This window comes from Heteronotia binoei, chromosome 11, assembly GCF_032191835.1.
Source record: "Heteronotia binoei isolate CCM8104 ecotype False Entrance Well chromosome 11, APGP_CSIRO_Hbin_v1, whole genome shotgun sequence".
In the NCBI taxonomy this organism is placed as follows: Eukaryota; Metazoa; Chordata; class Lepidosauria; order Squamata; family Gekkonidae; genus Heteronotia; species Heteronotia binoei.
This window is the reverse complement of record NC_083233.1, coordinates 17185014-17212678: the sequence shown is the minus strand read 5'-3', so window position 1 is coordinate 17212678 and position 27665 is coordinate 17185014. Positions and strand designations below refer to the sequence as shown.

The 27665-nt window shown below is 42.2% G+C and overlaps 1 protein-coding gene across 1 annotated transcript in view; it reads right to left on the bottom strand.

Annotated features, from left to right (window-relative positions):
• The window catches only part of TENM1 (teneurin transmembrane protein 1), a 713021-nt gene that overhangs the window by 92750 nt on the left and 592606 nt on the right, over positions 1-27665 (bottom strand). The window contains 1 exon segment of the mRNA XM_060250020.1: positions 15829-15983. Coding sequence (XP_060106003.1) covers positions 15829-15983 — 155 coding nt within the window.

The window sequence follows — 27665 nt, the reverse complement described above, 5'->3', positions numbered from 1 at the left end:
CTGGGTTGGGGAATTCCTGGGAGATTCGGGGGGGGGGGGGGGTGAAGACAGGAGAGTGTGGGATTTGAAGGGAAGGACCTCAGCAGGGTGTAACGCCGGAAGGTCCCCCTCCAAAGCAGCCATTTTTCACAAGGGCAACTAGTCTCTGAAGTCTGAAAATCGGCTGTGACAGCAAACTTCCATTAGTGGCAAATGCTCACCATAATTGACTGGCGAGAGCAATGTTCTCTCTAAACTGCAGAGTCTTGTGAGCAAAAATTCTACTTTGTGAGCTACTGACATAAAAGTTGTGAGCTACTGCATAAGTTATTGTGCCATTTTTCCTGAGCTAAGACAAAAAATGTGTGAACTAGAGGCTAAAAATCTGTGAGCTAGCTCACATTAACTCAGCTTAGAGGGAACACGGGGCAAGAGATGGGATAATGAAGAGAATTTTGGGGATTGAGCCATCTGCTTGGCATCTTAAAACATTTCGGCTCTACACCGGCACCTTCTTCCACGGCTCACAGTTGCTAATCTTTTATCGTAGCAACAGGAAAAGCAGCGTCTTCCTTGCCAAGCCCATGATGCAGCTGGAGCTCTATTGATGCAGCCCACCCTGTGCGCTGTCAGAGATATGCATAGCTATAGAATGGGTGGTGGTGGGTTAAAATCTGATTCACCTTTCCATGATGATAAATCTTCCACCAGGTTTTATTCCTAATTTACACAAAGCCCCGAGTAATATAAGTTTCTCTACAAGGAGAAAAATGTCAGTAGAAATGACAAATGTGACCGGGAGTCGAGGATTATTGTATTTTCCCACTCGGAATGCCAAATGTGCAATACGGCCTCTTTCATTTCAGCAGCGCTGTGATATTTCCAAATGTGAAACTGCTAGCGACCACCACAAAAGACCTTTTCAATATAAAGGAGGAAAAATCCTATACGTAATACAGCTTTTCTGTTTCAGTTTCTCAACAAAAGACAGGCAGCTGCACGGTATCTACCTTGGTTTTTGAGAGCAAATTAGAAAGCATTTCACAGTGGTCAAGGGAACTGGCTGAGAACTGGATGCCCTTATGCCTTATAATATTCCTTATGCCGTGAATTCACAGAGAAGAAGAAGAAGATATTGGATTTATATCCTGCCCTCCACTCTGAAGAGTCTCAGAGCGGCTCACAATCTCCTTTCCCTTCCTCCCCCCCCCAACAGACACCCTGTGAGGTAGATGAAGATATTGGATTTATATCCCGCCCTCCACTCCAAAGAGTCTCAGAGCGGCTCACAATCTCCTTTACCTTCCTCCCCCCCAACAGACACCCTGTGAGGTAGATGAAGATATTGGATTTATATCCCGCCCTCCACTCCGAAGAGTCTCAGAGCGGCTCACAATCTCCTTTACCTTCCTCCCCCACAACAGACACCCTGTGAGGTAGGTGGGGATGGAGAGGGCTCTCACAGCCGCTGCCCTTTCAAGGACAACCTCTGCCAGAGCTACGGCTGACCCAAGGCCATGCTAGCAGGTGCAAGTGCAGGAGTGGGGAATCGAACCCGGTTCTCCCAGATATGAGTCCGCACACTTAACCACTACACCAAACTGACCACCAGGATGCTAACCCTCCACCAGTCTTCCCAATCTGGAATCTGAGAATACTACAATACTACTGACCTGATTTATGAATTTTCATTATTAGGAAATGTTCTCAGTACTCTGAAGTGCTATGCAAGAAGGCTTCCAGTGGGGTAACCATGTTAGTCTGTTGCAGCAGTCAGTCAGTTTATTGTTACATTCATTGACTAGAACATGTAAATAATTTAAAACAACCTTAAAAGTACCTTATAAAAAGTCCCACAAAGAGTCTACATATTAAGATTTGATGACTTGAGGGTTATAACAGTAAAAAAGAATATAAAAGATTATTATTTAGCCCTTTAAACCTTTTAAAAAGTCGCTTTAAAATTTGTTAAAAGATTTACAGTTTGGCCTATTTGTCTCGCTTCTTTGTAAACCTGGGAACAGAACCTAGCCACCTGCCTTGTTGTCTGGTGGTTCCTATCTGACAGAAGATAATCTAATTTGAGTTTATTTGATCTGCCAGGGAACCCTTCCAACAGCGGGCTGATAATTTCCATTCGACTCGACATATGAAAAGAACAATTAAAAATATATACGCTCCAGAGAACCTATTTCAGGTCAGGAACAGGAACGAAGCCTAAGTGCATTAGGGGTCCCTTTATACCTCCCCTCTACAACTGCAGATGGCAGGGACATACTTCTAGCGAAGGCAAAGGCCCTTCTAGTGTTGTGAGCTTCAAGGAAGTATAGGTAGGCGATGGGGGCAACTGTATATCTACTGTTTGCTGAAGAGAAATAGTCTGGGGAACTAAGAAGATCTGTTTGTCTTTCTGTATCTAGGACTCTCTGCTTAATGAGTGATTTTGCCTGGTCTATTGCAGCAAAAACTTAAAGGTGGCCTTTTAAAGTGAATTGTGTCTGTCGCTAAATACTGTGTATGCCTGATTAATCTGGAATTTTCCCCTAAGCAAGGCCCACAATGCAAGGACAAGTTCTAGTCAAGTTAGTGGAGTCTGTTTAAGAAAAAGACCTAATGGACTGCATTCTCTAAAAAACCATGTGCTCCCTTATGGACATGGTTGGTAGTTACGATCTTCATTGGAGGATCAAGTCTTCATTTCCCCATGTTCAGTGAAGAGGTGAGGGACTACCTTGGACAGCTCCCTTGGCTGCTGTGGTGCCTTAGCCATGAAATGCCATCCTAGAATTCTTGATTAAGACTTGCTTGTTTCTCCAGGCATTTTTCAGACTGTTGATTTTTCTGTTTAAATCTTGTTATGGGTTTTTATGGCTACTCCCTCCTACTCTTTTATGTTTTTACTGGATACAAAGCATCAAGGCTTTTAAACAGCTATTAGCTTGGATTCAACACAGAAAATTTTAGCTCAACTGGTAATATTGAGATCAATAGTGCTTTTCATTTGTATTTATTTCAGTTTTTTGCATCTTATTGTTTATTGAAAACCACCATGAGAATCTTTAATTAAAAATACAGCATGTAAATATTTCAAATAAATATAATGGGAGTGGATTTTTAACTACAATAGCTACAGAAAGTATTGAAAAGCTGCCAAGAGGTCATTCAAAAGACCAACCAGCTGACTTATGGCAAACACCTAACGGAGTTTTCAAAGCAAGCAATGAACTTAGGTGGTCTACCATGGCCTTTGTGTGCGTAGCATCCCTAGTCTTCTTTGGCACTCCCCCATTCATGTACTGACTTCGCTTAGCTTCTAGGTTCTGATGATATCAGACTAGTCTGGGCTGCTAAGGTTGCTATTTCTTTTTAACTTTAAATAATATAGAAATTATTTTCCCTTTCTGTTGTGAAACTTACTAACACACAACAAAAACCAGTTACTGTATTCTATTGCCTAGACCAGGGGTGTCAAACTCATTTGTTATGAGGGCCGGATCTGACATAAATGAGACCCTGTTGGGCCAGGCCATGTTGGGCCGGGCTATGTGTGTATCTATTTAAGATTAGGTAGCAGAGATATAAACACAGACAAACACAATTAAAGATTTTTTTTAAAAAAATATCCCCTTAAAACAAAACATTAACACTCGCTGGTTTTAAAGGTGCTTTCTTTGTATCTCTCCCATGAGATCCAGGGGACTGGGCAAAGGAAGCTCTAGCTGTTTCCTTCCTTCCTTTCTGGCCTCTGCCGTACTGCTCTAGCTGAAGTTGTGAGACAGACTGACCTGCAATAGAATTTGTTGGCAACTTAGGGCTTTTCAGCATTCTCATTTCCATTACTTGTGTGTTTTTGAGGCTTGGGTTTTTTCCCCTGTTCTGCACATGTTTTGCTCCCTCTAGCAGTAAGTTTAATATATTGCTTTATATCCGGCATATAACTCTGCAGTTTAATCCTGCAGGGTGACATACTGGACATAGAGCACTAGAGGGAGCAAAACATGTACAGAACAGGAAAAAAAAAACCCAAACCCCAAAGCAACAGGAACAAACAAACAAGGAGAATGACAATGCAGAAAAGCCCTCAGCTAGGAGCAAGGAGTGATTGTCAGAAACACTACACCAATATAATAAGCAAGGGTAGCTGAAATACAGACAACATCATGATCAGCCCTCACAAAAACTCTGCACTTTTTGTGATGAATCCCAGCTTCCACATTCGGATTTAACTCTACACATCACCAACAGATTGCAGAATATACAGTTGTGAGTTTCTTGAGTAATTCCGTACACCCCTGTGATGATTTCTTTTCAGGACAGCTAATAGTTTTATCTTTTTAAAAACTGCCAATTTTGCAGCAAGATTGATTCAAGTGTGACAGGTTAACAGTTCATTAGCAATGCATTAATTAGTGCATAACGAAAACACAATCACTTAATGTGGACTAAACTGGCCGAGTGGAATGCAGGACTCTTTTTTTGTTTTTAATAAAGCTTGCTGCAAAAACAGCAGATGCTAGGGCCTGTCATAGATTTTAAATTTTAATTGTATTAATGTTTTATAGATTTTATTGACTTGTTGTTTTAAATCGCGTAAACGACTGTTGTAAGCCGCCCTGAGTCCGCTTGCGGAGAGGGCGGGATAAAAGTCTAATGTAAATAAAATAAATAAATAACTAAACAATTTACTCGACAGGTGACTATGACTGGGGATCTCTGGAGGGTTTTTAGAGAAGAATTCCGTTGATTGTTGCCCGTTCCAAACAGCTTGCAGCCGAAGCCGACAGATCTCTGTGATCAGGGCTTCCCACTGGGGTGACAGAATAATTTGATTGGATTGCAAATTAGCACTGATGAAACTTTTCTTCTTGAACATTAGCATGTCAGATATTTTTAAACCAGACAGAAGCAAGATTAAAGCTATTTGAGACTGATTGCATAAACTCTATAGCAATTGCAGTTGATTCAAGTGAGAGTGAGAAGTTATGACAGGCCCCAGCATCTGCTGGTTTAGCAGCAAGCTTTATTAAAAGGAAAAAAAAAAGAGTCCTGCATTCCACTCGGCCAGTTTAGTAAAATTACTCCACATTAAGTGATCTGAGGAATCTCTTTCTTACTCGTGAGGTCATGAAAACAAGAAAACTACAGGCTTTCCATATTTCCTTGCTTGGATTAGAACAGGGGTGGCCAAACTGCAACCCGGGAGCCACATGTGGTTCTTTCACACATATTGTGTGGCTCTCAAAGTCCCCACTGCCCACTTCTCCAAGCATTTAAAGTTGCTTTATTTCCACCTCGCTGTCCCTCCTCCTTCCCCTCCATCTATTTTCCTTCCTCGCAGCTCTCAAACTTCTGACGTTCATGTCTTGCGGCTCTCAAACATCTGACTTTATGTGGCTCTTACATTAAGCAAGTTTGGCCACCCCTGGTCTATGCCTTGCTCTGATGTACATCCGATAGCAGGAGCGATGAAGAGGAAAACCATCCTATAGTCCCTCCTAGACACCAGTGACTTCTGATATAACTGACTATAAGATCTCTCTGGACAACTTTTCAGGACTGGGAATGGGGGATGCACAGAGTTCTGAAGGTTCTGCTTCTACGCGGAGAATAAGTTCCTAAAGGTGGTGTTGGGGAAGTACAGCTCAGTGCCCAGGTAATTATACAATGGAGTCTCAGTGGACTCTGTCCTGTCACTCATTTTTTAAAATTTCACATATACATTAAATGAGTGGCAGAGGTTGTCAAGGAATTCGGAATGAGGCTGCTATCAGCATACTGATGACACCCAGTGGAAGTTCTTTTCCTCTGAATTAGATGGAATCACGGGTATGCTGAACAGGTGCCTGGAGGCATTACCTAGCTAGATGAATAAACAGAAGCTCAGACTAGATGAGATGAAAATTCTGTTGGACTTTTGGATCAGGATGGTGGCTTTGTGCCCGTTCTGGTATGGGGTTAAGCAATCCTCCTAAAGGACCCGGTTTCCCAATTTGCCCACTTTTAAAGATCACCTTATTGAGGTTGCTTATATGACTCTCTTTGAGCTGCAGCTACTGCCCTCGATCAGGACAACAACAACAAAAAGATGGTTACATTTCTGCAAGTGCAGATCTTTATTTTGCATTGCAAGTCAGTCCAGAAGTTCAGGGAAATAAGGTCTGTTTGCAATGTCAGTGAGCATCACAAACCACTCCAATTTTCATTTCGAAGCAGTAAACGGCAAACTTCGTGAATTGCCTATAGTCGTAAATAATAATGGAGAGTACTCAGCCATACATCTTCCACTTCTGTTGCTTTGCAACTGTGCAAGTTGATTATCGAATAACACAATTAGTTTTCCCTGCAGCTTAGTTAGGTATGTTTAACGGTCTTAAAAAGCAGATACTGTTTCGACACAACCCCGTCCTCAAACAAACCAACAAACCAAGGAGTCTGTATAAAACAGATAAGGAAATTCGGGTGTCTGGGAACAGCTCCAGTCCCCCCATATGGAACACCAGCGGAGAATACATTGGGGCGTTCCTGGACTGCCGGAGGGGTCAAGCTGACATGGGTCAGCAAGCAGCCTGGAGGAGATCAGCAGGGCAGTGTGGTGGGCAGGGGTGGGATTCTAGCAGGAGCTCTTTTGCATATAAGGCCACACACCCCTGATGTAGCCAATCCTTCAAGAGCTTACAAAAAAGAGTCTTGTAAGCTCTTGGAGGATTGGCTACATTAGGGGTGTGTGGCCTAATATGCAAAGGCGCTCCTGCTACGAAATGACCCCTGGTGAAGACAATCCCCCGTCCTTTGCTGAGTTCAGTCTTAAGACTCATCAGGGGAAAGGGGAACCACGGAGCTCCAAGCATTGCCAGACTCAGCCCCCAGAGACCCCAGACTCTGTCAGCAGGATTCAGGGGTTATAACTCTTTGGTCTGAGTTCTCACTGAATGGTCATCCTGTGTCTTGATTTGACTGCTACTACAGATTCACATAACTGAAGGTACCTTTATTCAAAAACTTCCTTGTACACAGAAAACTAGATGCCTGGTTCTAGCCCATCCCTCTGCTAGCTCTTAGGAACTTTTTTGTATTGGAGGAGCCCATCCTTGCAGTCTGAAGTGCTATGGCCCTCAGACGGGTTTTCTACCTCACTGAGAAAAGCTTAAATAAAAGACGTCCCAGGAGGATCACAATTTAGCCCAAAGCAACTTAATCTTCCAGGCAAGGGCAAATTTTGCTGCTTCAATCTAGGCAGCAGTACGGGAAGGTATTAAAATGGTGGTAAAGTTCTGCTCTCATGCAAATGGACATTATTCACTACCGTGCAACCACTTTGTGGTTTAACCCAGCAGATGTACCAGCAGAACATATGCTAATGAATCTGAAATTAATTCAGTCAAAGACAATTTTGCTCTCTAATGTAAGGAAGTGATTGTGAAGAACGAGATACAAAAGCAAGGTTTGCCCATTTGTCACGGGCCGCTCTTAGATTAAGGAGAACTCGTTGTGTCCAAGAGTTTGTCACTGCAACGGCATCGGCCCCAGAGTCGCATGAAAGTCACCGTCAAGGACTGTCCTTGCAGCAGACCACACCAGAACACTCCAGGCATAATGGCTTGCAAAGGGTCATTCAGCATTTGGAAACATACAACATTGTAAAAAGGCATATGAATCTATCACATTTACGGTATATCCCACCCTTCCTCCAAGGGTGGCCTAGGGAACCAGTTTGGTGTAGTGGTTAAGAGCATGGACTCTAATCTGGGAGAACCAGGTGTGATTCTGGAAAGAGCTCTCTCAGCTCCACCTACCTCACAAGGTGTCTGTTGTGTGGAGAGAGAGGGATGGATATTCTGAGCAGGGCCGGCGCTAAGGGTTCTGCCGCTAGAGGCGGACCCCCATGCTGCGCCCCCCCCAGCTCCCTTGGTTGTTTTTTTTTTAAAGTGCACGCAGCGCGCGCACCACGATGACGTCACTAAAAGTGACGTCATCGTGAGGGGGACTAGGGAACGCCGGGCGGCGCAGAAGAGTGCTGCTGCAGTGCTGCTTTCCCCCTGCACTACACTCTTTGGAGGCTTCTTTGGAAGCCTCCAAAGAGCATAGTTTTTAAAAGGCGGCCAGCCACTTTTGAGTTAAAAGCGGTGGAGCGGCACCTTTCTATGAAGGCGCTGCTGGACTGCTTTCAACCTGAAAGCGGCCAGCCACCTTTAAAACACCACGCTCTCCTAACAGTGCGGTGTTTTAAAGATGCCCAACTGCTTTCAACCCAAAAGTGGTAGGATGCCTTTAAAACACCGCGCTCTCCAAAGAGCGTGGTGTTTTAAAGGCGGCTGGCCGCCTTTGGGCTGAAAGCAGCCGGCTGCCTTTTAAAAACTACGCTCTTTGGAGGCTTCCAAGGAAGCCTCCAAAGAGTGTAGGGCAGTAAGGGAGGGTGTCTCCTAGCACCCCCTGGCGGGGTAGCGCCTGCGGCCGTCGCCTACCCCGCCTATTCCTACGCACTGGCTCTGATTCTGAGCGAAGGGCGGAGTACAAATCCAGTCTCCTCCTCCTCTTTTTCTTCTTCTTCCCCTGGTCCATTTAATCCCCATAACTACCCTGTAGAGGTAAATTAGGCTGAGAGAGAGAGTGAGAGAGGGTGACAGGTTTAAGGGTATCCTAAGAGCTCCACAGCTGAGTGGGGATTTGAACTTGGGTTTCCCCAGTCCTACTTCAATAATTTTGATCAATCAAAAATCTAGCCACAACACCACATGCTTTATATACAGAATCATAGAGTTGGAGAGGACCTCCAGGGTCATCTAGGCCAACCCCCTGCACAATGCAGGACACTCACAAACACCTCCCCCTAAATTCACAGGATCTTCATTGCTGTCAGATGGCCATCTAGCCTCTGTAAAAACTCCAAGGAAGGAGAACCCACCCCCCTCCCAAGGAAGCCTGTTCCACTGAGGAATCGCTCTAACCGTCAGGAAGTTCTTCCTAATGTTGAGCCAGAAACTCTTTTGATTTAATTTCAACCCATTGGTTCTGGTCCTACCTTTCGGGGCCACAGAAGACACTCTCATTATGTGTAAAGGGTGTAAGTGAGGTTGACATACCTTATTGAAGTTTGCGGTCTAACCAAAACCTTACTGGGGTATCTGTTTTACAGCTTTGGTTCTTCTGGAAGAGCTCGGAAAGAGCTGCTAAACATTTACCCTCCAGAGCTTGCCAGGTCAAGAGCCAAAGGGCTGATTCTTTTATCAACCAGTGTGCTAATCCCTACCATAGCTGGGGTGAGCAATGCAGGAAATGCAAAAACAAGGAACAGCCCTGTGACAAAGTTAGAGTTTAATAGCACCTTTAAGGCCAACCAAAGTTTTATTCAGGATGTGAGCTTTCGTGTACATGCCCACTTTGTCAAACAGGATGGAATCAGATTATCAGACTTGCCCGTCCATATCAGTCCCAGAGTTGCATGAAAGTCATAATCAAGGACTGTCCTTATAGCAGACCACACCAGAATATTCCAGGCATAATTGCTTGCAAAGGGTCGTTTGGCATTTGAAATCATTATACAACATTTTTTTAAAAGGCACATGAGTCTATCACATTTATATCCCACCCTTCCTCCAAGGGTGGCCCTGGCTCCCAGTTTGGTGTAGTGGTTAAGAGCATGGACTCTAGATATTAAGACATTAATGGCTGTGTGTGGCGTAATTTTCAGGGGACACCACATTTATACTGTTATACAAGCTGTAGACTGACTACTTTACATTGTAGCCAAGTGTCATTTCTTCAGTGTTGTCACATGAAAAGATATACTTAAATATTTACAAAATGTGAGGGGGTGTACTCATTTCTGTGACATACGGTATATATAGGGCATTTATGTATATGTGCCTGTGGAAATCCAAGTACAGTGAAGAGGGATAAAACCTAACATAACTTTTAGAAGTGCTCAAAGATCTGTGAGATCCTACATAACACTCAGTAACCAAGTGCAGCGAAATAATAGCTGTAAAATATATATCAAGCGGAACCAATTACCAGCACTCCAGCACTTCACCTTTGTAGGTCTAATTTACCTATTTTAGCTGTCTTTCAAGTTCTCTGGTGCTCATGTGGGAGGCTAGCAGCCAGCAACTTACAAACAACATGTTGGAACCATTTCCTCAATCTCAGTTCAGAGCTGTCCTTAATAACAGTCTTCAAAGGAAGACCCAATATAAAACATTACAGTAGTCCAGCCTTGGTTTTCAAGATGCTGGATTTCAAGTTGCAAGATCTATATTCTAAAAGAGGGAATATATCCTTCACTCGAACGTTTATTGCACACAGAGAAACTGAAGCTGTCCAATATTTTGCCTAAGGCCATTTTGGGAATTCAAAACTAAGATCTGAACTGGGAACTTGCCAGCTCATAGCACTCTCATTCTCTCTTCCCCTGAACCACTATGGTATCACAGCTGTCAAGGATAGAGGTGCCAGGTCCAACTCAGGAAATACTTGGAGTCTTTGGGAGTACAGCCTGGAGACTTTCCCATTTCCTAAAAAAAAATACAGCAGTGCAGCTCCCTGAATTCAGACTTCATTTCCTCATCCTCCTTTTTCCCCTCAAAGGGTTCCCCAGTAGCTGCACTTCCACTAAATGAAAGTATAATTTGTCACACCCCCACAAGTCCCTTGTCAGGCTTTGGAGGCACTTCCAAGCATGGCTTTATTAAGGGACACACACACACACTCACAAAGCATCCAAAATAATCCTTTCTCAAGCACAAACAGTTTGCAAGCCCATACATTGTGATCTCACTGGGGCAATGGTATAAATAACATTCCTCACGGAGTTGCTAATGTAGCAATCTGCTTTATTTCAACCAGCTTCTTCGGACTATCACAGAAAAACAAAAGTAAGTAAGAGAGCGGCCTAGGGAAGTGGCGAATGGAGTTTTCCTCCATTCCATAATCAGGTTCTAGTTAGCTCTTTACTATCCATTTTGCTATACACATGCAGGGCTTTTTTTTGAGCAGGAACACACAGGAACACAGTTCCGGCTGGCTTGGCATCAGGGGGTATGGCCTGATATGCAAATGAGCTCCTGCTGGACTTTTTCTATTTAAAAAGCCCTGTGTGAAACAATGGTGATGTCAAGGGGTGAGGCCTAATATGCAAATAAGTTCATGCTGAGCTTTTTCTACAAAAAAAGCCCTGTACACATCTTCTGAAACAAATAGAAAACAGAGGGACTTCCTCTCTTAAACACTTCTCACACTCACTGGGAAGGGCCATGCGACTCATGCCTGCTCCCTCCCCCCACAGCTTTCATCCTGCTGAGTTTTAAAGACACACATACACACATTCCCAAATACAAACACTTTGCAAGCTTCTTCTAAAACAGGGGTGTCAAACTCATTTGTTATGAGGGCCAGATCTGACATAAATGAGACCTTAGCGGGTCTCATTTATTCAATTTATTCAATCACAAAGATTTTTTTTAAAACTTAAACATGCTTAAAACATTAGCACTTGTTGGTCTTAAAGGTGCTTTCTTTGTATTTCTTCCCTGGGATCCAGGGAACTGGGCAAAGGAAGCTCTGGCTCTTTCCTTCCTTCCCCATGTAAAATGTCCTACAGAGATTTAAAGGCGCATCATGGCTGTTGGGGCAAGGTTTTCCATGCCTGGACCTGGGGGCTGGCCAACCTAGTCAAGGAAGACAGAATTCTTTTGTGCAGCACCTGCAATTCTTAGTGTTGAGCTTAGATGTTACAGCTGCTGGCCTGTGTGCCTTATAATATAGGTTGTGCTAGACCAGGGGTGTCAAACATCTGGCCCGGGGGCCGAATCAGGCCCTCAAATAGCTCCTATCAAGCCCCTGAGCAACTGGCTGTCATTTGCTTTGTTCTCTCTCTCTCTCTTGCTCCCTTCTTCACAGCTTGCTTTGTAAGGCTTGCTCAATTGCACAGGATCTACAGAGCTAAGCCTCTATTTTCTCCATCAGCTGAGGCTCCTCTCTCGGGGAGGGAGGAGGGAAAGGCACAGCTTGCTTTGCCAGGTTCTTTCAATTGCACGTTGGAGCTACTGAGCCAAGCCTCTTTTCCTTCTATTGGCTGGGGAAGGAAGGAAACAGCCAGAGCTTCCTTTGCCCAGTTCTCTGGATCCCATGGGAGAAATACAAAGAAAGCACCTTTAAGACCAACAAGTGCTAATGTTATAAGCATGTTTAAGTTTTTTTTAAAAAAATCTTTAATTGTGATTGTCTTTGTCCTTTATAAAGCTTCTACCTCTGCTGCCTAATCTTAAATGGAAATACACACGACACAGCCCAACATGGCCTGGCCTGCCAAGGTCTCATTTATGTCAGATCTGGCCCTCATAACAAATAAGTCTGACACCCATGTGGCAGCCAGTTATAAAGTGGTAGAACTGAGTGATTTCAAATGTGGAAGTGTGGTAATGCAGGATTCATTTTCCACTTCCCTCTTTAAGCCCTCCCCCAAATCACTTTACCCATGCTGCGTTTATTCCTAGACTCAGGGCCCAGATATGAGGAAAGCAACTTGAGGGGAGGGGCTCCAGGCACAAAGAGCAGGAAGAGGAAGGATTCAATACCCCTTAAGAACATAAGAGAAGCCATGTTGGATCAGGCCAATGGCCATCCAGTCCAACACTCTGTGTCACACAGCGGCCAAAAAAACCCAGGTGCCATCCAGAGGTCCACCAGTGGGGCCAGGACACTAGAAGCCCTCCCACTGTGCCCCCCCGCAAGCACCAAGAATACAGAGCATCACTGCCCCAGACAAAGAGTTCCAACAATATGCTTTGGCTAATAGCCACTGATAGACCTCTGCTCCATATAAGAACATAAGAGAAACCATGTTGTATCAGGCCAGTGGCCCATCCAGTCCAACGCTCTGTGTCACACAGCGGACAAAAAAACCCAAGTGCCATCAGGAGGTCCACCAGTGGGGCCAGGACACTAGAAGCCCTCCCACTGTGCCCCCCCGCAAGCACCAAGAATACAGAGCATCACTGCCCCAGACAGAGAGTTCCAACAATGTGCTGCAGCTAGTAGCCACTAACCTCTGCTCCATATGCCTATCCAGTCCCCTCCTGGCTATGCTTGCAGCTGCCACCACCTCCTGTGCAATGAATCCCACCTTGCTTCACCCCCTTCCCTTGCTTCCTTACTGTGGTTTGGAGCAAACCATGTTCTCCAATGCAAACTGTGTCATGCCGCGTGGCCTATGGACACAGTAACGAGCTGAGCAAGTAGCTCAAGCTGTAAACCTGATTGACGGCTCATCTTAAAATAAAAGCCCACCAGGGTCTCATTATCAGCTTTGGCGGTTTAAATGCTTCACAGACGCATACGCATTAGAAACAGTTCTGCCATTTCCTTTATTTAGAAGCCACAGTCCACTGCCCATTTATATTTCCCATAATGTCTCATTTATTTAGAAACCTACTTTGGAGGGCCTTGAATTAATTTGGTATTGAAATATAAGAAAAAATTCTTAGAAGATGAGGGTCAACAAACAGTCTTTAAGGACAGGGGGAATCCAAAGGTCCACAGCTTCTTATTAGAGTTATTTGTTTTCCAAAACAGCTACGGGGATATTTTATTGTAGAGAAAATAATAGAGAGCCTGACACACACAAAAATTCCGTCACGTGCCACACATCATTCATGGAAAACTAGTTCCTGTACTAGAATACATGACGTACCATAGGATAGTCCCAAAAAATTATAACGTGAAGAACTACTTGATTCTATGCATTGCAAGTTTATAGTTTAAACCTTGGACAGTTCCGCAGGGCCTGTAAGATAGCCCTCTTCCGGCTGGCTTATAATTAACTGGCATTGGAAGCTGAGTGTACTTTGATAGACTGCCGTTATATGTTTTATTATTTTACTGTTTTAACTGTGTAAGATGTTTTAAATCCAAAAATTATGTCAGATTTTTATGTGTTTTGAGCTGCCCTGAGCCACTTCGGTGGGAAGGGCAGGATATAAATTTAAATAAAACTTGAAACTTGAAACTAAACGGCTGTTGTAACATTCATATAGTAATATGAGGAACATTACTAAGAAATGGAAATAAAGTAGATTTGATTGGTTAAATGGTTATTGTTATTATGTTGTTATTAATGTCATAGTTGTATGCTGATTTCATTATATATTGTGTACTAAGTTTAAAAAAAAATTATTATTATTTAAAAAAAAAAAACAGTATTCCAAACGTCGACTGTTTCTTTTTGAGACACAGCACGTGCATCCCAGATGTTTTGTGACATGGTGACAGAAGTTTCTCATCATTGGCCAATTCTGAAACATACGGTCTGATATGATTTGGCCAAATCTAGAAAAGCAACAGTAGCAACATTATATCCAGATATGAGCCCTAATCAGTCATTATGTCCACCCCTACTGGGTACCTTGTACAGTGCAATTAGCAGTGTGTCTGATTTACAATACTCTCATAAATGCGGTCATATGATGCTCCCCATGACTGAAACTAAGCCGTGTGTATGCAAGATAATACTTTAAAACAATGCGTTCATTTCAAAAGGCACCCCATTAAACAGCTTCTGCCTGAAATGTTGAACAGTTACTATTACAGTTATGCACAAACTCACTCCCTGAGATTGTGTTTGGCTCCGCCTCCTGCAGCAGCCATTTTGCATTGTGCCCACCACCCTGCCTCAGAATCCCAAAGGTGCCCACAGGCTCAAAAAGGTTGGGAACCCCAGGTATACCTGGGAGCTCATACCCGTCACAGAAATACAGAAAAAACAAACTATCACAAACAAATCACACAACAGCTTACAATAGTAGCCTTTAAGTTCTTTCGTGCTTTCCTGTGGAACGAGGTTTTGGGACAAGGGTTTGCTGTTTATGGCTCTGGTTGCAAAAACAGTAAAGACAATAAACAGAAGCATAATACAGAAAGAAAACCCACAGAGAAGGTCGGGGTTTCAAAATGCCCAGGAGGTTTTCCATATAAGCAGAACAATATGACTTAATTAACCAAAATGGGGGGAAATGTCCCCAATGTATTGACTTCATACATTCACACAAACAAAGAGGTGGATACTCTTCAAAAATGTGCTGTTGACGACTGGTCATGCTTCCTGAGGCAAATATGTATGTATATATGTATGTAGATCCAGATGGGCAAACGTGCTGGTCTGAAGCAGAACAAAGCAGGAGTCAAGCAGCTCCTTTAAGACCAACAAAGTTTTATTCGGAATGTGAGCTTTCATGGGCTCTAAGCACACTTCATCAGACAATAGTCCGGGATGGCAAGCACTAAATAACAAACAACAGACCCCAACTTATGATTCTTTTAATCTGCTAAAAACATTTCCATGACTCTGCATACTAACCCACAGCCCACTTTCTCTGTATTTAGGCCTGCTTGCCATTCCAGACTATTGTCTGATGACGTATGCTTGGAGCTCACAAAAGCTTACATTCTGAATAAAACTTGACTCCTGCTTTGTGTGGATGTATTTATGTATATGTATGTAATATAAAGAATACCATGAACAATTTAAAGGGATGGGTTGGAGGAGACAGACTGAAGAGAAAAATAGCCTGGAAATGTACAGAATCTTAGAGGGGGGGGGGATTTTGACATGGGAAGGAAATATTTTTTCCTCCCCGCCCCGCCCACCCAACAACTCTGCAGACCTGCAGCTTGTACATTAATATTCATGTCCCCAAGGAAGACTTCTAGGCGACTGTTTGGTGACGACCCAGGAAATGTGGTTATTTCCTTTCCATTTATTCAAATGGTGTTCTTTAATGTCTAATTTGCAGCCTATAAAATGAAATTTGCTCCCATACCGCACAGCAACAATGTGCGAAAACTATTAGTGTCTACCTGAGTGATGTCCATTCCAGCATCACAGCTTAGCGGTTGGGTTGATGTGAGACCGTTGGAGCCTATTAATGTCGTGATCACTCCGTTCCCATCAATCTTTCGTATCATGGTGCCATCAACAAAGTAAATGAACCCGTGCTTATCAACAGTGATACCTGTTGGGAAAGAGGAGAGAAAATTAAACGGCAGCATTAACCACAGGGCAGAACTAGAAAAAGTGATATGTATTTATTCCTTCCATTTTCCTTATTTAAACTTAATGTTGGGTGTCATTTTTTTTTATAAAAATACCTGAATACATGTTTAAAGAAAGTTTCCCCAAGCCTGGGAGAAGGACAAGATATACTTTATAGGGCCCTGGGATCCAGTGGTGGTTGTGGGGGGAACACACAGAGACTTCTTCCCACATTTTGTTGTTTGTTGTTCAGTTGCACAGTGAAGTCTGACTCTTGGTGACCCCACGGACAAAGTCACGCCAGGCTCTCCTGTTTTCCACCATCCTCTGAAGTCTGCTCAAATTCATGTTAGTTACATCAGTAACGCTGTCCAGCCATCTCATCTTTTGCCATTCCCTTCTTTTGCCTTCTGTCTTTCCCAGCATCAGGGTCTTCTCCAGTAAGTGCTCCCTTCTCATTTGGTGGCCAAAGTATTTGAGCTTCAGCTTCAGCATCTGACTTTCCAGGGAACAGTCTGGGTTGATTTCCGTTAGTACTGACTGATTTGATCTTCTTGCAGTCCAAGGGACTCTCAAGAGCCTTCTCCAGCACCAAGCTCGAAAGCATCTATTCTTCTGCGCTCAGCCTTCCTTATGGTCCAGCTCTCCCAGGATACATTACTACTGGGAATACCATCACTTTGACTATACGGACTTTTGTTGGCAGGGTGATGTCTCTACTTTTTATTATACTGCCCAGGATCGCCATAGCTGTCCTCCCAAGGAGCAAATGTCTTTTAATTTCATGGCTACTGTCACCAGCTGCAGTGATCTTGGAACCCAGAAATGTGAAGTCTGCCACTACTTCCGCGTCTTCCCCTTCTATTTGCCAAGGTTACTCCTCCTATTTACATGTTATGGGGTTCTTTGCATTTCTGTTTTTTTGTCGGTGTGTGTCATGGCAATGACCTCTGGCAACTCCTACCAGGGCAAGGAAGACTTTCAGAGACGTAGCTTAACAGCCTGCTTCTGCCTCCCGACACTGGTATTCTCTGGAGGTCTCCCATCCAAATACTTGTCAGGGTTGACCTTGCTTAGCTTCCGAGATCTGACGAGATCAGGCTTGCCTCACCTATCCAGGTAGGGCCCACACACTATGATTTATTTATGCATTTTTGAAAGAAAATGGTAATCGTTTCATGACTCATGAGATGACAGTAAAGAGAAAAAAAATTGCAGATTTATACCCCACCCTTCTCTCTGAATCAGAGACTCAGAGCGGTTTACAATATTATGTATCTTCTCCCCCCACAACAGACACCCTGTGAAGTGGGTGGGGCTGAGAGGGCTCTCACGGCAGCTACCCTTTCAAGGACCACCTCTGCCAGAGCTATGGCTAACCCAAGGCCATGCTAGTAGGTGCAAGTGGAGGAGTGGGGAATCAAACCCGGTTCTCCCAAATAAGAGTCCGCACACTTAACCACTACACCAAGCTGGCTCTAGGGAGTGGGGCATGGTTTCTACCAAACCTAGAAAGAATAAGCTTGGCTTTGACCTACTGACACCCAGTGAAATGTTCTGTATTTTCAGCATGTTTTACTGTCACAGAGCATAAGTCAATAACCTGGGGGTGGGGGGGGAGGAGAGAGACAGCCTAAAGCAGAGATGCTTCTGAAACCACAAACAGCAGGCTGGTCTACAAATCAGTCCTTGGTTTTAAAAAACAAGCTAATCTAATTTAGTCCATGAGGCTCAGTGATGTCTATCCACCTATTTATCTATTTCAAATATTTCTTCCATGCCTCTCCCAGCAGTTTGAGGTGGCTTATTACACACATCACTTAAAAAAAAAAAGTTAATGCAAGATCCCAAAAACATTTCAAAAACGCACCATCCCCCCATAAAAACACCAAGCTAACGTGAATCTGAACTGCGACAAACGCAGCTGTACCGTATTTCACATGGTGCCATGTTCATATTATGGCACTTGGCTCTTCTAAAGCGGCATCCATTATCCCAAGCCTCTGATTACAGCAGGAAGAGTCAAGCTGCACGAGGAAAATCAGCTTGAAGCTAAATGTTTCTCCATTTGCGGCAGGATTTTAAAAGCTTTCAGAACACTGTGACATTAATGATGCACATTTGTACACAGTCCTCGCAGCGAAAAGTATGCAAAAGAGACTTTTAACTAAAGAAAGCCTCACTTTCAAATAGAACAGAGGAGCAGAAGAAAGTTCAGCCCTGGAAGTTCAAAATTGAATTAAAGGAGAAAGATAAATGCAAAAAAAGTTTTTTATAAGAAGACGACGACGATATTGGATTTGTATCCTGCCCTCCACTCTGAATCTCAGAGCGGCTCACAATCTCCTTTATCTTCCTCCCCCACAACAGACACCCTGTGAGGCTGCGAGAGCTCTCACAGCTGCTGCCCTTTTAAGGACACTTCTGCCAGAGCTATGGCTGACCCAAGGCCATCCCAGCAGCTGCAAGTGGAGGAGTGGGGAATCAAACCTGGTTCTCCCAGTTAAGAATCTGCACACTTAACCACTACACCAAACTGGCTCCAGAAGACAAAAAATATTAATAATTCTGTTTCTTCTTTCAGGGTGTACAATATTGGTGAGAAAAGGGATTCCTTTCCCCTGATGTACATTTAAAAATTGCGGGAATGCAGTAAAACATGCCATGTTCTAAGGGCACACGGTTGTACAGGGAACTCAGAAAGACCCAAACCGTGCGATATTAAGAGAAATCCATTTCTGGCTTCCGGGGTTGGAAAGATGGGGAACTGACGCATCTCCCTTTCGTGGAGTGGACCAACACCTTTGTTCTGGGCATAAACGGTGTTTTTATCACCTGCTGCCTACCCTCCCAGTTATGGGAAGAGTCCAAGACATGCCTGCAAGATTTTGAGGAGTTTAACTTTGGCTGGCGAGGAGTCCTGCTGGGGCTCTTTTTCGGCTTTGAAGAATCTCCCGTGAAAAATCGCATAACAACGTCTACAAAGGCTTTCTGGAGTCATTAAGTTGACATAATTTCACCCAACCCCAACTTTCTATGGACTACAGACTACTGAAGATTGGAACGATCGGTGTAAGGAAGTTTTGGACACTTGATAAGGTACAATTCTTATCTTTCATTCCGGGACTAAAAGAACGTTTTTAAACTAAAGAAACAAAGTTTTGGATCTATTTGCAAAGAAGTAAAGCTGTGTTACAGAGGCTGGGGGTGAAATCGTGGCTTTGGGACTTCAATAGGCGCTGTAAAATTAAAAAAAAACCCCCAAATTTGTTTACCTTTGTGGCTTCTGCAAAAAAAAAAAATCCACCGTCATAACAAAGCCTCAGCTTGCAACTGGGAAACAGGAAGTGACGATTGAACTATCGCAAGAGTGGAAATCATTGAGAACGGGACTTCATTTCCAGAGAGTCAGAAAACAGCGCTCGGAGAAGAGGGACACATCCTAGACCTCCAGGCCTAATCTAGCCCAGAAAACCATAGAGTTGGGGCCTGAAAAAGTTGCGGCCGCCATTTTGAATGTTTATAAAACTTTAAATATTAATATCCTGGCCCAGGAAGCTCTGAGGACAGCAATTTGGGGCTTGCCGAAGAGGGCATGCTCTAATCTATTGAACCCTGTTATCGGTTTGTAGTTTGGTGAGGTCAACTTGGGGCCTATTATATTCTATGGGAAGACTGACGTCTGATGTCTGATCCAAAATATGAACTAAGAATGCGTGGAAGAGCTGGCTCAGTGGAGGGCAAAATGTCTAAGATTGCCCAAGAACAGTTGGATGCTATGGAGGCCAGATTAACAAAGGCAATAAAAGATTTGATAACTACAAGTGAAAAAAAGTTGACTAAAGAGACTAAAGAAATAACAAAAGAGATAACTAAGGAACTAATAAAAGAAATAAATTCCAGTGCTGAAGCTGTTAAGAAAGAGATTAAGAAAGAAATTGATGATCTGAGGAAGGAGTCACAAGCAACAACACAGAAGATGCAAGAGGTGGAAAATAGAGTTACAAATCAAGATGTTACAATAAGGAAGATTCAGGAAAAAGTTCCACTACAAGACTGTAAGCTGATGGAGAACTTTGTACGTCTGAGGGGGGTGCCAGAAAACAATCAAGAGGACTTAAAGAAATATATCATGACTATTATTGCTGAATATTTGGGTGAAGATCCAGAGAACATTAAAGATCAATGTGATTACGTGTACAGGGTCAATTCAGAGTTTGCCAGAAGGCATAAATTGCCAAGAGACACAGTAATTAAATTTACCACTAGAGATATAGTGGGAAGGATCTTGAGCCAACAATTTGTAAAAGAATTGGTGGTGGAGGAGAGCAGAGTCAGAATGATGAAGGAACTACCGAGGAAGGTCATCAGTGACAGAAGACAATTTAAACCTTTGATGGATAAATTAAGGGCAAAAGGTACAAGATATACCATATTTTTCACTTCATAAGACGCACCTGACCATAAGACGCACCTAGTTTTTAGAGGCGTTTGTGTGAATTTTTTGCAGTATTTGCTCCTTAAGACACACACACTCCCCCCCACTTTTTTTGGGGGGGGGGGAGTGCGTCTTATGGAGCAAAAAATACAGTAGATGGATTTTACCAGCCGGACTTACTTTTGAGTATAAAGGGCTGAAGTATTCCATAATAGACATTCAAGGCATGGAAGGGTTTTTGGTGGACAATAAGGATTTTGGGGACACAGCTTAATTGAAGAATCATTATGGATTACAAATTAATTTATTGGAATGTTAATGACCTAAATTCGTCGAATAAACGAAGAGCGACATTCCATTGGATTACAAAACAAAAATGTAATATAATTTGTTTACAAGAAGTACACATTAGACAATCGGATTACAAATTTTTACGTAACAAATTTTTAGGGGAAGAATTTGGTTCATTGGCTAAAGAAAAAAAAAGGGTTTTACATAAAGTGATTTTTTACATAAAGAAGGAGCTGGAGCCAAAACTGATTTTTAAAGATAATGAAGGTAGATATTTGGCAGTAGAAGTTTTGATGTATGACAAAAAGACTCTGTTTGTTGGGACTTTATGCTCCTAATGGAGCTAAGAGTGACTTTTTCAATGATATTATGAAACAACTGGATCATGTAACATACGATCAGATAATGCTTATGGGTGACTTTAATTGAACTATCCAGAACTCCTTAGATCGATCTGGGGGAAAATGCAGATGGGAAACTACCTAAAGCATTTTTTGAACTAATCAAACAAGAGAGCTTAGAAGATGTGTGGAGAAAATTCAACCCCAGGGTATGACACTATACTTTTTTTCAGTCAGACATAATACCTTTTCTAGGATTGATATGCTATGGGCTACAAAAGAGCTGGGGTTGATCACAAAAAAAGTAGAGATTCTTCCGAAAATAGGTGTAGACCAAAACCCGTTGATGTGGTTGGCTAAAGGGAGGAAAGAAGAGAGGAGGTGGAGGATAAATGATGACTTATTACAGAAAGTGGAGGTAGTGGCATCTCTAGAAAAAGAAACTAAAGCTTTTTTCCAAATAAATGACAACCAAGAGGTACAATTTCAAACGGTTTGGGATGCCTATAAGGCTGTGATGAGAGGAACATTAATTACATTGAATAACAAGGACAGAAGGGCAAATGAAAAGCAATTGTTGGACTTACAAAAGGAAATAAGTAAAAAAGAAATTGAATTAAGAAAGAGACTGGGAAAAAGAAAATTTTGCGAGAAATTACAATTTTACAGAGTCAGTTAAGTCATTTACTGAATAAAGAGGTGGAGTGGAATTTGAAAAGATTCCAACAAAAATCTTTTGAAGGGGCAAACAAACCTGGAAAGTATTTGGTGTGGCAAATGAAGAAAAGAAGGGAAAATAAATACATAAACAAGATTAAAACCGGTGGCAAAGAAACTGTAGACCAGGAGGGCATCAAAAGGGAATTCTATAAATACTATGCTAACTTATTTAAAGGCCAGCGAGTTGATAAAGAAAGACTAGAAGCTTATTTACAAAATGTGAAGGTAAATCCAACAACAGAAATGATGAAAGAAACATTGAATGATCCAATTGAAAAAGGGGAAATAGAAGCTGCAATCAGTTCAATGAAAATAGGGAAAGCACCGGGACCGGATGGCTTTTCAATAAAATTTTACAAAATTCTTATAAATATATTAGTTCCAATGCTCCAAAAATTGATGAATAATATCCGTTTGGATGGGCAAGTGCCAAAAACCTGGAAAGAAGCAGTTATTTCATTGTTACCAAAAGAAGACAGAGATGCTACAAATGTGAAAAATTATAGACCGATTTCATTGCTTAACAATGACTACAAAATCTTTGCAAAAATTTTGGCGGAAAGGCTAAAACAATACCTGCATAGATTTATCTGTGAGGAGCAAGCAGGCTTTCTCCCGAAGAGACAAATTAGAGACAATATCAGAATAGTGGTGGACATTGTAGAGTATTATGAAAAACATCCGGAAAAAGAAGTGGCACTCTTTTTTGCTGATGCGGAGAAAGCCTTTAACAATCTTAATTGGGATTTTGTTTGCTGTGATGGAAAAAGTAGAGTTGGGAAAAGACTTTATAAGAATGGTGAAGGCGATATATACTGAACAGTGAGCTAAGCTAGGTGAAGTCACCTCGAAAGTAAGATATTTGGGTGTAGAGATCACGATGAAAAATATAGATCTTTTTAAAAATAACTATGATAAACTTTTGTGTAAAACTGAAGCTGATATGTTGAAATGGAATAAGCTGAACTTGTCTCTTTTGGGCAGGATAGCTGCCGTGAAAATGAATGTCTTACCAAGAATGTTGTTTCTCTTCCAAACAATTCCAATTGTGAAAGATGTTAAACAATTCAATAGATGGCAAAAAAAGATTTCTGAATTTGTATGGGCGGGGAAAAAAACCAAGAATCAAAAGGAAAATACTAATTGATGTGAAAGAATGAGGTTTTGGATCTTAAATTATATCATGAAGCAGTATGTTAAGTATGGCTCAAGGACTGGATAACCTTATCCAACCAGAAGTTATTGGCGTTAGAAGGTCATGGAAATTTATTTGGTTGGCATGCATATTTGTATTATGGGAAGGAGAAGATGGATGGTTTCTTTTGGCATCATTTTATAAGAAGAAGTTTGTTGAATACTTGGAAAAAATATTTTAAATATGGTGATGAGAGGAAACCACTGTGGATTGTACCAATGGAAGTTATAAAATGGATTTCTGACTCACAGGAAGACAAATGGGTTACATACAAACAATTGCTAAAAATTAACAATGGCAAAGTAGAATTAAAAGCGGAGGAAGAACTGCAAGACAAATTTAATTGGTTCCAGATGCTACAAATTAAAAATTTAGTGGATAAAGATATCAGGACTTCAGGTATAAGGCAAGATCAGACAGAAATGAAAAAGAGCTATTAGGGGAAGATGGAAAGTTGATTGCAAAGATGTATAAATTGTTATTGAAATGGTCTACAGAAGATGAAGTAGTAAAATCTCAAATGATTAAATGGGCCATAAATATGAATAAAGAAATTTCAATGGAGACATGGGAACACCAATGGAAGAACTCAATGAAGATATCGACATATAATAATATAAAAGAAAACTGTTGAAAATGCAATACAGGTGGTATATGACACCTAAGAAGTTAGCAAAAATGAACAAGCAGGCATCTGATCAGTGTTGGAAATGTAAAAAGCGTGAAGGCTCTTTTTACCATATGTGGTGGACATGTGAAAAAGCGAGACAATTTTGGCAAATGATTCAACAAGAGATGTTGAAGATTTTGGGATATGCAGTTAAAAGGGCACCAGATACCTTACAAGTGGAAAGTTTTCTGAAGCAAGACAGGATTTTGGTGTGGTATATGTTGTCAGCTGCAAGAACATTGTTTGCACAAAGGTGGAAGCAAGCTGAAATACCAGATAAATGGGACTGGATTTTAAAAACTTTACATTGGAGTGAAATGGATAGACTTACTAGAATCTTGAAAGACAGTGATGCAGAAAAATTTAAAGATGAATGGAAGAAGTTTCAGGACTATATTGAAAAGCAATGGAGAGTTAAGAGACATTTCGTGGTTTTTGAAAGTATAACCTGAAATTGGGGGAAATGGGGGAGACAGATGATTAGAAAGAATTTTTTGAATCAATATAGGATACCTCCTTTTATTAGCAGTTAGAAAATATAGAGATAATTACATCATCATCATCATCATCATCATCATCATCATCATCATCATCATAATTTTATTTGTATCCCGCCCTCCCCGCCAAAGCAGGCTCAGGGCGGCAAACAGTTATAATTGGTGTGATAATAGATTGATGAAAGATAAGTGTAATACTAAACAAGAATTAAATAGCTATAACTGGTGTGATAATAGAGGAAAGATAAGTGTAATACTATGGGTGAACAAAAAAGTTAAGGTGATATGATTTAGTATATTGAGATAAATAAGTTCAGGATGTGCTAACAATGTCCTGAAGGAAAGCTAGAAGACCAAATTATAAATAAGGATATAGAGATGTTATTAGATTATTTGTAAATTTTATAGTGCAAGATTCTTAAACGGATGGTACCGTAATTGTTTTTTCTCAATAGCTTGAAGCACCGATGGAGGTCAAAGAAAAGAGGTGGGGGAAGTGAGAAAAAAAAAAGAAAATGTGTAATGTATTGATACGGATTGAAATATTGCTTTTTTTCTTATTTTCTTTTTTATTTTTTGAAATACATTTCAGTATATTGCAAAATTTAATAAATTTGGTTAACACAAAAAGAAATCCATTTCTTTTGGGGCTTTACGATATTGGTGAGGAAGAAGAAGAAGACCGCAGATTTACACCCCACCCTTCTCTCTGAATCAAGAGTCTCAGAGTGGCTTAATTTAGAACATTTAATAGTTGCAAAACGGTATTAAAATAAGTCATATTCTAAGGATATATGGTGCTACATGGAATTCAGGAAAGTGATCCCCCCCACAAGGAGGGTACATTCAAGACTCATTTGCATGTTAAGCCACACCCTCTGACATCGCCAGAAGTGACATCACCCATTCAGTGGGTCACTTTCTGCATATTGATACAGAACAATACAGTGCCACCAGCTGCGTTTCATGGGTGTGTGTTCTCACACAGCCCAATGAAAGACCTTGTTTTCCCCCGCCCAACACGGCTGGAGAGAGAACCATGTGCAGCGGAAGAGGAGGGGGCTTTTGTGGGCGGCTCCATGTCTCTTGCTCTCTTTGCAAGCTCATGGGAGGCTGGAGGTGGCAGAGAGGATGGAGCGCACGGTCTGGGAGCACATGGCTCCCTAGTACCTTCCCTCTGTTGCTGGAGACCTTTTTTTGAGCTGGAGCCCTGGGTACATTTAATAATTGCAGAAGGGTATTAAAATAAATCATATTCTAAGGGTACATGGTGCTACACGGAATTTAGAAAAAGCCCAAAGGGAATCATATCAAGAAGAGAAATGTCAGTGTCCATTCACTTGGATGGAAATGACAGCAACATCTCAAGGTCAGTTCATGACTGGACCTGCCAGTTCACTTTATAAAGTTAAACAGCAGCCCTATCAGGATTAGGGTAGCAACTTCAAGATCAGAGAGACCCAGACCTTTCCCTTGAGAGAAATCAACCTCACCGAATTGATATTAGCTGCCTTAGTAGGTTTGACAGCTTTGGGTAGAGAAAACCTGGATATTTTAGGGGTGATGTATAGCGTCTGCTAGTGCCTGACCTTTAGTTGCCTAGAAGGATGGTTGGTAGAGTGCTCCCAAAAGAATATTCTTTGTATGTTTTCATTTGCACTCTCCAGAGTTCTTATCTAAGAAAGATGACTATTTCTCTCAGCCACTGAGTGCCAGGTGAAAGATACAGCTTGGCTTTTCTCTTACTGTTTCAGGATGTAGCTTTGAGGATGACATTCTTGACTTGTAGCCAGCAATTAGGGCATAAGATATTTTGTTTTAGCTATATATCTTGGCTTCAGTGTGTGTGTTTGTTTGCAGCCCAGAGAATGGAAGCTTAGCCTGCTATTTCTGTAAGTTTGATGATTTATTAAAATCTCCTTGTAAACAAACCTGGATCTTGCATGTCGTTTGCTTGGGATTGCTGAAACCTTGGAGTTTCTGGCTAGAGCTCCAAACAGGTGGGACCTGAGGATGGAGGGTTTTGGGGAGGGGAGGGACTTCATTGGGATATAATGTCATATAGTCCACCTTCTAAAGTAGCTGTTTTCTCTAGGTGAACTGATCTCTGTCACCTGAAGATCAGTCGCAACAGCAGTAGATCCCCAGTCAGCAGTAGAGGGGAACTGGTCGAAATCACTACCACTTCTTTAAAAATTTAATTCTTTGGAACAGCCTGACCCAGCCATTATCTAATTCTGTCCTGCCCCACAGCTGCCTTTTAACATTAAAAAGCATATTGAGACTATGGCCTCCCCAGCCAAATGGCACATGATGAGTGCAATCACACCAGAGGTTAGGCACGGCATTATCCTGGCTCTGAAAAAGCCAGTTTTCTTTTATCCATGCCCCAGCATTCACACAGACCCTGCCCTGCTGCTGGAAGAGGCTCTGGCCACATATGCGCAACATGAGTCTTCAGAATGCTCACGCACATGCCAAGCAGGTGTGGGGTGGATGCAGCTCCCGCCGGGCCCTTCAGACAGCCAGAAATAGCCTTACATATGATTTAGAGGTTTGCTATTGTAAATTCCTGGCAGCTATTTAATCTGGTCCCAGTCCATGCTGAGATAAGGTAGGTATGCGCGGGACTTGGGAGGCAGATGTACTGGTGTGATCGAGCACATTAAATCCGGATGAGAGACGTAGCTAGGTTGGGTCAAATATCTCATGTGATTGCACCCAATGTTTGTAACTGGGATTCCAGACATGTAATCTGGATCTAAAAGACAGTGGCGGGGTGGGAATGTTTGGATTAGGGTCATAATATTAGGGAGGGAGCAGTTAATGCTTCCTCTCTGCCATTTCCTTGGTCAAAAACATCTCAGGCTGCTTTTAGGCACAGTAGGTGGTGGGGTATGCATGATAGGCACAATACAGGTCGGGTGGGAAAGAGATTACCCCTTCTTTGCCCAGAGGTGAAATCCCGATCCCTATTTCCCCTTCCCCAGATGCTTTTTTTTATGGGGGGGGGGGGAATTAAAAATTGGGTGTTCGAGCTATAGCACTCCAGGGTAAATGTAATGTGATCCTAGGAAGGCTGGAAATATGTAAAACACCCCCACTCTCCTCATATCCATAATCAGATCAGTCAATTAATTAAAATAGTTACGATATCGCTTGCCTCTGAAGGGCAGCTGTAATAGTGTTCAAGATGTATCTGGACAAAATGGCCGCCGCACTCGTCCTCTCACATGAAGTGCAGGAGAAAATGCTTGAGATTTCAAACGGAAGGAGACATTGTTGTGCCCATGGGGGTGATGCAGGTTTAACAGGTAGGATAACTGTAAGCAACTATTTGCTGAATTAGTACGTTGCTGAGAAAGGGGGAACCAGTATTATGGGGTAAATAAACCTCCCCTCCATCGGAAATCTATAAAGATACTGCCATCATTTCTTCCAGGGCCCATTACAGGAGTCGATGAGCATCTGGAAACTATATTGAGTCAGACATCAGAAGCATTTAAGGAT